The sequence below is a fragment of the Panicum hallii genome, chromosome 5 (assembly GCF_002211085.1).
Source record: "Panicum hallii strain FIL2 chromosome 5, PHallii_v3.1, whole genome shotgun sequence".
Classification (NCBI taxonomy): Eukaryota; Viridiplantae; Streptophyta; class Magnoliopsida; order Poales; family Poaceae; genus Panicum; species Panicum hallii.
The window spans coordinates 10476216-10488267 of record NC_038046.1 but is presented as its reverse complement, the minus strand read 5'-3'; the positions used below and the strand labels follow the sequence as shown (position 1 = coordinate 10488267).

Below are 12052 nucleotides of genomic sequence, written 5' to 3'. Positions count from 1 at the left end.
TTACAATCCTTATCTATTGCGCACGTTCAACTGTCACATCAATATTGAGGCTTATGGGAGTATTAAATCTATTAAGTATTTATTCAAGTACATATACAAGGGTCGCGACCGGATATCTGTGGCCGTTAGAGAGGCTGGTAAGTCAGACGATATATGGAATATTGATGAGATCAAACAATACAGAGATGCCCGTTGGGTTACACCTCCAGAAGGAATATGGAGGATGTACGGTTTTGATCAGAGCAAGAACTATCCACCTTCCTGAATGCCAGTTGCAGCTCCATCTTCCTGATATGCACATGGTTTCATTTCATTAGGGTGAAAATATTGAACGAGTTGTTAATAAACTAGGTGTAGAGGAGTCAATGCTTACAACCTACTTTGCTGCAAATAGACATCATGCGATGGCTCGTGGTATCTGACTTTCTGGAATTTTTCACATAGCAATTAATTGGTAACTTCCTGGAATTTTTCACATAGCAATTAAATAGTAAATTATGAAAACCAAGGGTATATGACGCAGGTGGTCAGGTTGGTAGAATGGTCTCAGCATATCCGACTAAGGGAGAACGCTACTATCTGCGTTCTCCTAAACCATGTAGCCGGCGCGCTTGTACAGTTCTGCTCCAAACTTTACAAGTATTGGTATTGATTAGGCTATAGTGACTAATGAGGCATCGTTATTTCAGATTTACTAACATTTTGGTCAAGCAGCAGTTGGCTCTTGTTACTGCTTCACTAACAATCTTATTCTAGAAGCTCCTCCTGTCCAAATTATAAGAGGATGTCTGATTTCTAGGGTGGGTCAGGTTCTTTGTTTGGTGAAAATTGAAATGACTACAAAGGACCACGTTTGCTTGCATGAATGCATGATAGATCTGCTGCGTATGAGTTATGAGAAAAAAAATATTGAAATTAGGCTCATGTAGTATATCTGAAAATGCTATAGATTGAGTCTGAAACCTTCAAAATACTGGGGGTGGACATTCCTCAGAAAGCAGGTAGGCGACGGTAAGATGCATCAGGTCAACTGGTAGCTGAAGGAAAGGGAGTATACATGGCAAAGAGCCGATGCATTAGCGGCTGATACAAACGTGCCGTGCTCATAATAAGGAATGGAGAGCAGCACCCAGCGCATGTTACATGTTTCGTGCGCGTCCATACATTAATGTAGCTTCGTTCGGCGTTAAAAACGGATTGAGGGTACTCTGGCCGTATGTCATTTTCCCATAGGCTGGAATGGTGCACGTCGTGTATCTTTTACCTACATTTGAGGCTAAGTTGCTCACCAACTCGATGTATTTATTGCAGGATTTGATGCCCTCTAGATCTGCTTCCTCTTGAAGCAAACAAAATGTTAGATTTTTCTTTTCTTTATAGTAGTTTGTTTGTAGATCATTTGAATGTTGACTCAAGCTGCGGCGAGGCAAGTGAAGCTAGCTTGGTAGGCAGCGGCCAATTATTCACGAAGCAAGATTTGTACATGCTGAATAGGACGAATTATTAGGATCTAATCATGCATGCAGTGGCCGCCGAGAAAACCGATGGGCAGCATCGCAAGCCTTTTCTGTTCCTTTTTTTTTTTTACTCTGAAGTCCGAACTCTTCGTCTCTGTCAACTGATAGTGTGTGTATTGTGTTTGGTAAAAGTAAAGGGTCACTGGCCGGTTTCAGTGTTTGCACCGGTCTGATCACCGAATGTGCACACCGACGGTTGCAATGTTCAGTTACCGACAGGCGGCCGGCGGTGTCGCTCTCAAGCTGGCCAGTCAGGCCATCTGTTCGCTGGATGCTTCCCTGTCGGTACAAAAAGATGCAGGATCCACGCAGCATACATCCACCGGCGTATAGCATTATCCTACCACTTCCACACCATGTCACCATAAACATCAAAATGGATCCGTGCACATATGCCATGCTCGCGCAACGCTGTGTTTGCACCGGCTGATCCACGGCGTATAGTAGCCCTGGTGTCTGCCGATAAGACCATCCATACGTGCTGCCCATCCATGTACGCATGCAGCAGATACCAGCGGTGGCGCTCGTACTCGCCCGAGTTAACACCACCACACGAGTGACGACGCCCGGATTGCCGAGTCCGGTTGGTACCAGCAGGCAGGTAGCTAGGCCGCGCCCCGGATTTTCGCCCGTGGAGGAGCGTAGCCTGGGGGCGGACGCGGACGCGGACACGGTCAGTCGTCCTGTCTCTGTCTGCTCGTGAGTTCGCGGCCTGTGCGCGCTCGCGGAGCGAGTTGGGGGGGGGCGGGGGGGGGGGGGGATTAAAAGCGCCGCCGCGGTAGGTCTCTCCCTCCTTCCGCGCGCGCGTCATGTGCGCCTGTAGTGTTTGCTCGCTCGCTCTGCCGTTCTGGGCGGCGCGGAATGCCGGCCAGCTCACCGGTTCATCAGGCAGGGCCGCGTCGAGCGAGCACAGGAAAATGATTTCTGGGGAGCGGCGGCCGGCGGCTGCGCTGCTGTACCGTCGGCGCCGGGGGCTTGAAGGCGCTCGCTCGCGCTACCTCCTTCCTACCTCCATTAATGGAGCTGCATGCTGCCCTTATCCTTGTTCGTGTACCAGTAATTCGGATGGAGTGGGGGGCAGAAAATGGCGCGCATGTGCTAATTCACGGGCTACTCTGCGTCCACTTGGCCCTGCAGGTGGAGACCGTGAGCAGTGTTGTTCTGATTACTCAGACTAAAGTGTGGTAGTAATTTTGATACGGATGACCGACATTTTATTTACCCCAGTCCCAAGACAACGACCGTTTGGCGCTTAACTTTCCAAGTTTATACTACTTTATATCTGCTGTGTTTTTGTTTTTCTGGACATAGGATCCTACGGCGTGCAAGAGATCAATCATTGAAGCGACACCAGAGAGCACCTCCTCACAACTCACACAAGTCAGGGCACATGCAGTCCAGGTTCTGGATGGATGTTCGTCCATACCGTTGGTACTGCATGAAACGAAATGCACAGTGGTTTCTGTGCGTGCCAAGCTCCTTTGCTCCTTTCCCGACGAATGCCGTGCGAGCTTGTGATGTGCAAAGTGAATGAAGTGGGCCTTCCGCCGGCCGCTCCACGACAGGGGAGAGAGAGAGAGAGAGAGTCTAGGAATGAGCGAGTCTGCGAGTGACTGTTGGAGCCCCTCCCCGCTCTACACAGCCCAGCTCCATCCCAAATGCACTAGAATCGAAGTCAGGTCTCCCCTCCCTACTACAGTAGTGCGTACATAACCACCCTGACTCACTAATGCGCGCGTGAAGCGCAGTGATAGCAAGATGTACTTTCACCGGGGCGCGTTGGCCGCGGCCCTGGTGGCCACCGGCCAGTGGAATTCAATGAAGAAAATGAGATCCGGGTAACACCTACCGCTGCAGAACAGTGGCGAAGTTCAGTTCCGTCAGTAACCAGGTCCCTCGGACCAGCGCATCGGCGCGTTCGCGGTAACCGCCGAACGACACGGCCACGTTGCCGTTGTTGCCGGGATTCAATGCGCGGCTCCCATGCCAGGCCTTCTGTTTCCAACTCGACGCCGCCGCCGCCGCCCGGGCTCGGTTCCGCTCATATGCAAGCGCGCGCCCGCCTCTGGCGCTGCTGCACACTGACCCTCGCTTAAAGCTGCCTATATATACCGCCGCGTGACTCGCGTGGTGTTCAGAGAGAGAGAGAGAGAGAGAGAGAGCAGTCGTCGCCGGCCGCCGATTGGTCCAGGGATCGCACGATCCCTCCTCTCTTCTCGCTCCCGGGTGCTTGCTGCTGGTAGCGCGCGGCCATGGAGGCGAGGCGGCTGCTGTGGCTGGCGGCGGCGGTGTGCTGGGCGGTGGCGGTGGCGCGGTGCGACCCGCAGGTGCCGTGCTACTTCATCTTCGGCGACTCGCTCGTGGACAACGGCAACAACAACTACATCGTGTCGCTGGCGCGCGCCAACTACCCGCCCTACGGCATCGACTTCGCCGGAGGCCCGTCGGGGCGCTTCACCAACGGGCTCACCACCGTCGACGTCATCGGTAAGCAGCTCGCCGGCCCGTGCTAGCCGCGAGTCAAGTACGCATGTACACGCACAACATGGCTTCTCGGCGGCGAGGTCGTCAGACACCGATGAGGCCACTAACGTAGGCAGGCGCGGCTGCCACCGCCCAGCTGCCCGTAGCTTCTGGATCCCTGTCGCTTGCCACTAGCAGTAACTCAAACATACGTGATGCGATGTTTATGGTCGTCATGCACGCATGTCTCTGAATAGAAAATTCGGGAGGGGTGTGAATTAAGACGGATGGGAGTTCTGTGGCTAGCTGCGGTTGGTGAAGAAGAGCCAGGGCCAACTTGTTGCCGGTGTGGCCGTGTAGAAGGGGCGTTTGGTGCTTGTTACCTGGAATTTAATTCATACGCTGGGGTGAAGAGAGATACGCAGTATAGCTAGTAGATCAGTATAGGAAGGAGTATATACGGGTAAAGATATAAGGCACTCAAAGGGCTTACTGATTACTCTCGGACTCGGAGCCCACGAACGCTTTTGGTACGTTCAAAAGTTTGCATGGCGTGATTCACTCCAAAAAAACGTGCACTTACTGTTCGAAATTTCTAGTGTGTGTTTTCTAAGTTCTAACCATGCATGTGCTCGCAAACTAAACGCGCAGCTCAACTCCTGGGTTTCGACGACTTCATCCCGCCGTTCGCGGCCACGAGCGGCGACCAGCTCCTCGGCGGCGCCAACTTCGCGTCCGCCGCGGCCGGGATCCGCGCCGAGACCGGGCAGCAGCTGGGCGGGCGGATCCCGTTCGCGGGGCAGGTGCAGAACTACCAGACGGCGGTGGCGACGCTGGTGAGCATCCTGGGCGACCAGGACACGGCGTCGGACCACCTGAGCCGCTGCATCTTCAGCGTCGGCTTGGGCAGCAACGACTACCTCAACAACTACTTCATGCCGGCCTTCTACAACACGGGCAGCCGCTTCACGCCGGAGCAGTTCGCCGACGCGCTCATCGCCGACTACCGCCGCTACCTGCAGGTGCTCTACAACTACGGCGCGCGCAAGGTGGTGATGATCGGGGTGGGGCAGGTCGGGTGCAGCCCCAACGAGCTGGCCCGCTACAGCGCCGACGGCGCCACCTGCGTCGGCCGCATCGACGGCGCCATCCAGATGTTCAACCGCCGCCTCGTCGGCCTCGTCGACGAGTTCAACGCGCTCCCCGGCGCGCACTTCACCTTCATCAACGCCTACAACATCTTCGCCGACATCCTCGCCAACGCCGCATCCTACGGTAACTATTCATTATTTCTTTTCTTTTCTTTTTCCTTTGATCGATCGATCTGATGAACTCAAATTAATTAACTGCGGCAGGGTTCACGGTGACGAACGCGGGGTGCTGCGGGGTGGGCAGGAACAACGGGCAGGTGACGTGCCTGCCGTACCAGGCGCCGTGCGCCAACAGGGACCAGCACATATTCTGGGACGCCTTCCACCCGTCGGAGGCGGCCAACATCATCGTCGGCCGGCGATCCTACCGCGCCCAGTCGCCCAACGACGTCTACCCTATGGACATCAGCACGCTCGCGTCCATCTGATGGGTCAGGTGATTCCGCTAATCCACGCACCAAGGGTGGAAACGGGATTCACCTCACTAGCCGTGCGATTCTTTTTTCCTGTACAAGCGCGTATATCTGTAATTTTTTTTCTACGAGGAATACTTGGTATATCTGCAGTGGATATTTAGATAATAATTTATTCCATATGTTTTAGCTTTGCGTTCAGTTGATGCCTGCCTGAATGGGCAAAACATCCAAACATGCAAATTTGTGCAACTTAATGGACAGATAAAGTTTGTGTGGTCTCTTTCAGAGAAATGTACGTACAATTTAACTGATAAGGATCTCACACGTACACCAAATTTGCAGCTTCTTCAATCAAATCATGTTCTCGTCATGGCATCTTCTCGACCATAAACTGGCATCTTTGCAAGCCCGACGAAATGATGATCAAACACACGCACACCATTTCTGCACAAGTAATTACACAACCGATGGAAATACAGCGACTCGTTTTTCACTCGGAGCAATTCAGATTGCCTCGTTTTTCAGCCGGAGCAATTCGGATTGCTTCGCCTTGACCCCACCTGAAGCTACGAATCCCTTCGATCGGTTCACCGCACGCTAAGCTAGGTCCTCTTCGCTTCCTCTTCAGCCTGCACAAGTTTCAGAAGCTTCTCCGTCAGAAAAAGAGCGAGGCGAAGGCGACTCTGATCCCAAAACCACCGTGGAAAAATGAACTCTCCGGATTCAGGAAAAAGGAAAGCAAAACTCACGGCCCGGATGATCTTGTCGAGCGCGTCGGGCCCGTGCGTCTCGATGAAGCGCTCGACGGACTTGCGCGCGTCGAGGCTCATCATCTGCAGCACCCGGCGCTGGCGCTCGTTGTAGTAGGGGCTCACGTAGTTGCCGATCTTGAAGTAGCGCCGGACGTGAGCCTCGTAGATGTAGGCCGCGCCGTTGAAGATGGGCAGCACCAGCCAGCAGCAGAAGAGCAGCTTCATGTACGGCCACAGCGGGAACCTGAGAGAGAGAGAGAAACGATTAAAGACGATGAGATCGATTCAGGCACCCGAGATAAAAAAAAATGAAGGCTGACGAGAATGAAGGGCAGCTTACCACTGCAGGACTTTCCAGCAGGAGAGCTCGAAGAGGGTGATCAGGGAGTAGAGGACCCAGTAGGTGAGCCACTGCTGATCGTCCAGGGAGGAAGGGCTCTCTATCGCGCGCATCGACGCGTAGCTGCAAATTTTGTTCAGGAGCAAACTCTGTTAGGATTCAGAATACAGGGCTACAAAAAAAATATCATGGTGCTACGATGGTTATTTCTGGACTGAAGGAGTAGATTGTTACTTACAGAGGATAAAGGAGCATGACCCCTGGCCTGTAATGTACAAAAAAAAAAAGAAAAGGAAATGGTTAGAGTTTACAGCGGCAAAAACTTTGGGACGGCCATTGTTGCCAAGACTTGTTATCTGAAACAGAAACTCCAGGCATGTACAGCTTACCCAACAAGGGCATCCAGATTTCTAGCAAGGGCACCAAGAACACCCATGATCCGTTGTGGCGACTTGCGAGCAGCTTGCTCTGAGGTTTCCTGATCTCCTAGTTTTGCTATTCCGACGTGCGAGAAGCCTGTCCCGATGTTCCCTGATCTCCTTCCTGTTTTTGACGGTGTTGTAGATGACAAGGGATGGGCAAATGCATTTATACTTCTGCAGGGGGTGTGTTTAATATTATGGGATTAAAGGAGGAGGAGAGGAAGAAAGGCATCCGTGCTGATACCATGCAAAGTCTTCTTTACTCTTGGTCCAAGGAAAGTAAGAACAATGCAGTTGGAAAGGTCTGAAGCAACTGCGTGCATCATCAGTAACCTTTTTCAAAGGTTGCAGGATCAGAAGGCTACCAACGTGAAGATGTGTGGGAACTAAGGACTCAGAATCTATCACTGTGCCGCACAACTGATTAGCTAGCTCATAAAGCTGAGACTGATGAATCTGCAAAAAGGACCATTGTTCACTTCATTCCAAGTGCTCACTTTGGCCATCTTTGGAATGTACGATTCAGGCGATGCTCTAACGATGGAAATGAATACGATTAAAGTGAATGCTGTAGTGCTGAACCAAAAGGGAGGCAAAAAGGTGAAACAGACAGCTTTGTAACAGCAATAACAGATAATTGCATATCAATCAAGCGTACTAGTATCTGAAAGTTTGCATGATGGTCACAAAACTGATTGAAAGTAAATGCAGTTCTGCTTTCCTTTCAACCTTAATCTTGATATGTCCTCAAACTGATCAATCAAGTAGTTACAATCTGTACAGTTCAAATGTCCTCAACCAGTCAAGCTAGTGTCAGATATGGCATGCCGCATGATAAGTGATCAATCAATCAAATAATCTTGCACATTTGAACGGAAAGTTACAAGAATTAATCAATCCATCAATTGCTAAACTAACATGTTTGCAAATGTGGAGCTCTTACAACTTCCCTGTGCTTGAATACTCAAAAACTACAGACTATAACTTGAATGAGGACAACTGATTATTTCTTTCGTGCTTTCCACTATAATACAACTGAATTGATACCATTATCGACTGAAAATTTGGTGGAATATAGCAGTTTGGAATGATCGTTCAGGTTTTGACCCTGCCTCAACATGGTATTGGCTCCTGCAACCACCCCAACCCTCAACCTTGATTCGACAGGTGGAACTGGACCTGAACTGGCCCTTGAACTGTTGCTTTCATTTCTTGCTGTCTGCACATCCCTCGCTATTCTTTTACTAAAATCAAGTACGCGAGGACCAACTGCATCACTAAGTGACCAGCCAGGTGAATGGTTCACAATGTTTAGGCCCATAGAAGTAAAATCATGTCTATCTGTAACAAGTTGTCTCATTGCAGGTTGTTGTGAAACATTATCTGTATAAGCTGGTCCCTTGCTTATCGGATCAGCAAAGCCAGCAACCTTCCTACCATCTGTGTTTGTAAGATTGCCCGTATAAGTTGGTCTGCCTGTTGAAACAGACTTATTTGCCAAACCTGTTGTAAGAGAAAGACTCAGTCCAGGAGACGAGCTTCTGGACAAAGAATTATCCGCGCCGTAGCCAAGAAAGGATATGGCGGGTGCAGAAGATAAATTTTCCCCAGGTATCTGGTAGGGTTGGGGGATAGGCATGGAGCTAGGATCTTCGTAGGACAACAAAGCCGATTTCTGATACTTTTCCTTCATGCTTGCCTTTATCAACGATTGTGGAACAGGAGAACATTGATCTGCTGCTGAGCCCACGAAACTATGATCTTTCCTACTCATGTGTGATTCAGAAGCCCACAAATGAGACTGCTGATTCTGAGGAATGCTCATCCGATGAGGTGGTTGATGTAACTCTACATGCCTGATCTTGGAGTTGGCGCTGACCATAGATGAATTATTGAGTTCAGCTTGACGAACAAACTGACTACCAAAATTCCAAGTGCTATCTTTTATGGTTGAAGAAGCAGTATTGTTTGGTTGCAGCCTTTGGTTATGGAGACAACTGAAATTAGTATTTTGCCCTGACACACTATTGTTAGGAATCCTTGCTGAAAAATCTGAAGAATCATTAAGATGCACTCTTGATACCACAGAATCCTGATAAGGGAATGATCTCTTCTGGGGTAACTGACATGACGTTGTGGAGTGGTAATTTGCTTCAATGGGGACATTTGCTGGACTCATTTTCCCCATGGTTGGTACATTATGGTCCTTGCTATGGTTACAAACTGAGACAGTCTTACCCATCAAACGCACAGTGGGTTGCTGCAGATGATGATTACCTTGGGCCGGACAAGCATCCAGAATTGTTTTCCCAACTTGAGAGTTGCTTCGACCGATCTTTTTCTGACACTGCATCACATTGGTCATGCCACTAACCAACTGTTGTTTCTGGTATCTTACTGTGTTCATCGATTGTGCGCTCCTAAATTTGTTTTCACCTATCTCTACATTGCAGTTTGAGATCTCCATTCTTTCAAGGCCAGGCAGCTTCATAAAAGCCATTCCAATGTTAGCAGGACTGCAAACTGGGTGAAGTTTTGAGTACCAGCTCCCCTGTTTATCTGTTGACAGTGGCACACATGGATCGACATTGCTTCTGAAGTTACCAGAAGGTCTGGTCGATGGGACGCATTCCTTGGACAGTGGTGCACATGGATCAACATTACTTCTGAAGTTACCAGAAGGTCTGGTAGATGGGATGAATTCCTTGGCAGGCATACTTCTGATAGAAGACATGTCATTTGTATTGGTTCTTGTATTGAAAACCCCTTGTGATACTGCAGAGGGCAACACACTGACTTGAGACGAAAGATGGTTCATGGGTGCAGGTAGTGCGACCACTGCAGAGATATCAGTACTCTTCCTACCCTTAATTGACACATCTTTATATTTAGTTGCTTCAGTTCTGGTTCTCATGGCTGGTGAAATGGTAGTAGAACTTGTACCATGTTTCTTTATTTCCTGGTGGCAATTTTTGTTCGCATCAAAACAACCCTGGAGAGGGTCACTAGAACCACATTTTGACCTCAGGTCAGAATGAGAACTTAAGGTCGACCCGTTAAATTTCAACTGTGTATCACCAAGACCTGGTTTCACCACACTGATATTCTTATGATGTGGCACACAATCAATCCCAAAAATGGCAGGGTGACTTCCTGTCCCATCATTGTGAGAGACGAATGCTGGCTCATTGTCAAGACTAACTTCACTTTTCACCAAGTCTTCAAGAGGAGACGGCGTCCGAGCAGTGATGTCAGATGCATCTATCAGTCTCAAGGGTACAGCTTCTGGTATAGAATCTGCTTCACTTTGACTTGTTATAAACGATTCTTCTATAACAGTTGGAAGTTCATCAACACCCGTCCTAAACATAGTCTTGGAGTTTTCCAGTTCCAGGAGTGGGAGATCTCCAAAAATATCATCTTTGGGGCCTGTAGCATGTTTCACCACTTCGCAGCCAGTATTTGTAGGATAATTGGTTGCCCCATTGACCTCTATGCCTTGCTTATTTACAGAGGAATTCGGTTCCTTTCTCCCAAAAAGGTTACTTTGCATTTCATTACAAGGGTCCATTCTTTCTCTGCTTCGTCTTTTCGCACTGTTTTCATGGGGTAGCATGCAATCCCATGCCTCATCCAGTTTCTTCCTTGATCCAAGTTCTGCCCTTGTATGAACAATAGAACTTCTATGTTTTCTCAACAATGCCATATGCAACATGTGTTGATGTAAACGAGATGTTGACTGAGGCTTACAAGTTTTCTCCTGTTAATGAACATGTGTTACTAACTGTGATCTGAAAATAAGGAGTGAAGCTTCATAGTGGGAAAATTATGCATTTTGGTTGTATGCTGTTAAGAAAGCATTCTAGACAATTCTGCAAGCCATCCATCTCGAATTACATTTTGCTACACTCTTTCTATCAGAACAGAATAGAAGCATGTTTGCCGACAGCAGTGCAAATGTTGATATGATTTTTAGATTCAGCTGAACATAAGTTCCAAATCATGATTAGGCAATTTTTCTTATCAATAGGCTCAGGTTTTAAAAAATACTGCCCCCTCCACAAGCATTAATAGATAAAAATCAAACTCCTACAGCCCCATGTTCAGAGCTTCAAAAGACTCACATTCGCAACAGTTTTGTTCAGTACATTTGAACAGGTTAGTGGCTCTTGCTTGCCAATGGGCTTGCGTCTCGCCCTAGGACCTACAACTACAATGTGCTTGTGGCTCACCCTAAGACGTGCAAGCCCACCAAGCAAGAGCACACGCGCCCATGAAGCAGAGCCATACCTTGTTCTTCAGAAAGGACCTAAATTGAAGTAAGCGCCGCTGTTTCTTGGCCCTCTCGGCCGCGGAACCCGAGCGGAATCCCTTCCTCTTGGTCCCCTTCCGCGGACCGCCACCCTCGCCGCGGGCTGCCGCGGGCTCTCCGCCCTTGGCGCCTGCCGAAAGCCGGGCCCGCGCCGCCGCCAGCTCGTGCTTCCACCACCGGGACGGCGGCTTCGGGTCCATCGGCGGAAGCGGCGGCGGCGGCGGCTCCCCCTCCGCCCAGCAGCCGCCGCCGAACGGGTAGCACTTGGCCGTGTCCACGGCCCGCATCCTCGTGGCGAACCCCCTGCGCCATTCAGTCCAACAGGTCAGCCGCGCATGCTCGGGAACACCCCCCGCCCGCGTCAAGGCCCAGCCAAGCTGCCGAACAGGCAGAAACACAAGCCCTCTCGTGCCGCGCAGGACGCGTGCTTACCGTATCGAGAATGGCTCGGCGGCGTTGGCCTGGGCCATCCTGGCGTCCTCTCCCCCGGCAGCAGGGTCGCTCCGCCGGCGAGAGATGCGGGCTGGGCCTTGGGGGGGGGGGGGGGGGAGGGGGGCAGCTCGGCCTGAGAGGGGAACCAAACCGGGGAAGGGAGAGGGAGATGACCGGGCGGGGAGGCGGAAAAAAAATTACAAAAAGCGAGTGCAGACCTGAGGGAGAGTGGGGCGTGGGGCAGAGT

At 50.3% G+C, this 12052-nt stretch overlaps 3 protein-coding genes across 3 annotated transcripts; 1 reads left to right on the top strand and 2 right to left on the bottom strand.

The window, feature by feature from the left end:
- The first annotated feature begins 3683 nt into the window (after positions 1-3683).
- Positions 3684-5696, top strand: LOC112894027 (GDSL esterase/lipase At5g45670). Its single transcript, XM_025961593.1, has 3 exons — positions 3684-4004; positions 4632-5255; positions 5336-5696. Exons 1-3 carry the CDS (start codon positions 3770-3772, stop codon positions 5557-5559), a joined length of 1083 nt encoding a protein of 360 aa, XP_025817378.1. The 5' UTR covers positions 3684-3769; the 3' UTR covers positions 5560-5696.
- A 36-nt stretch (positions 5697-5732) lies between these two features.
- Positions 5733-7184, bottom strand: LOC112894028 (HVA22-like protein f). Its single transcript, XM_025961594.1, has 5 exons — positions 7029-7184; positions 6878-6904; positions 6640-6762; positions 6297-6543; positions 5733-6176 (listed from the first exon to the last, which is right to left on the bottom strand). Exons 1-5 carry the CDS (start codon positions 7073-7075, stop codon positions 6150-6152), a joined length of 471 nt encoding a protein of 156 aa, XP_025817379.1. The 5' UTR covers positions 7076-7184; the 3' UTR covers positions 5733-6149.
- Positions 7185-7900: 716 nt separating this feature from the next.
- On the bottom strand, positions 7901-11904 carry LOC112892027. The gene is made up of 3 exons (XM_025959075.1): positions 11806-11904; positions 11352-11676; positions 7901-10821 (listed from the first exon to the last, which is right to left on the bottom strand). The coding sequence occupies exons 1-3, from the start codon at positions 11841-11843 to the stop codon at positions 8086-8088; spliced, it is 3099 nt and encodes a 1032-aa protein (XP_025814860.1). The 5' UTR covers positions 11844-11904; the 3' UTR covers positions 7901-8085.
- Positions 11905-12052: the final 148 nt, after the last annotated feature.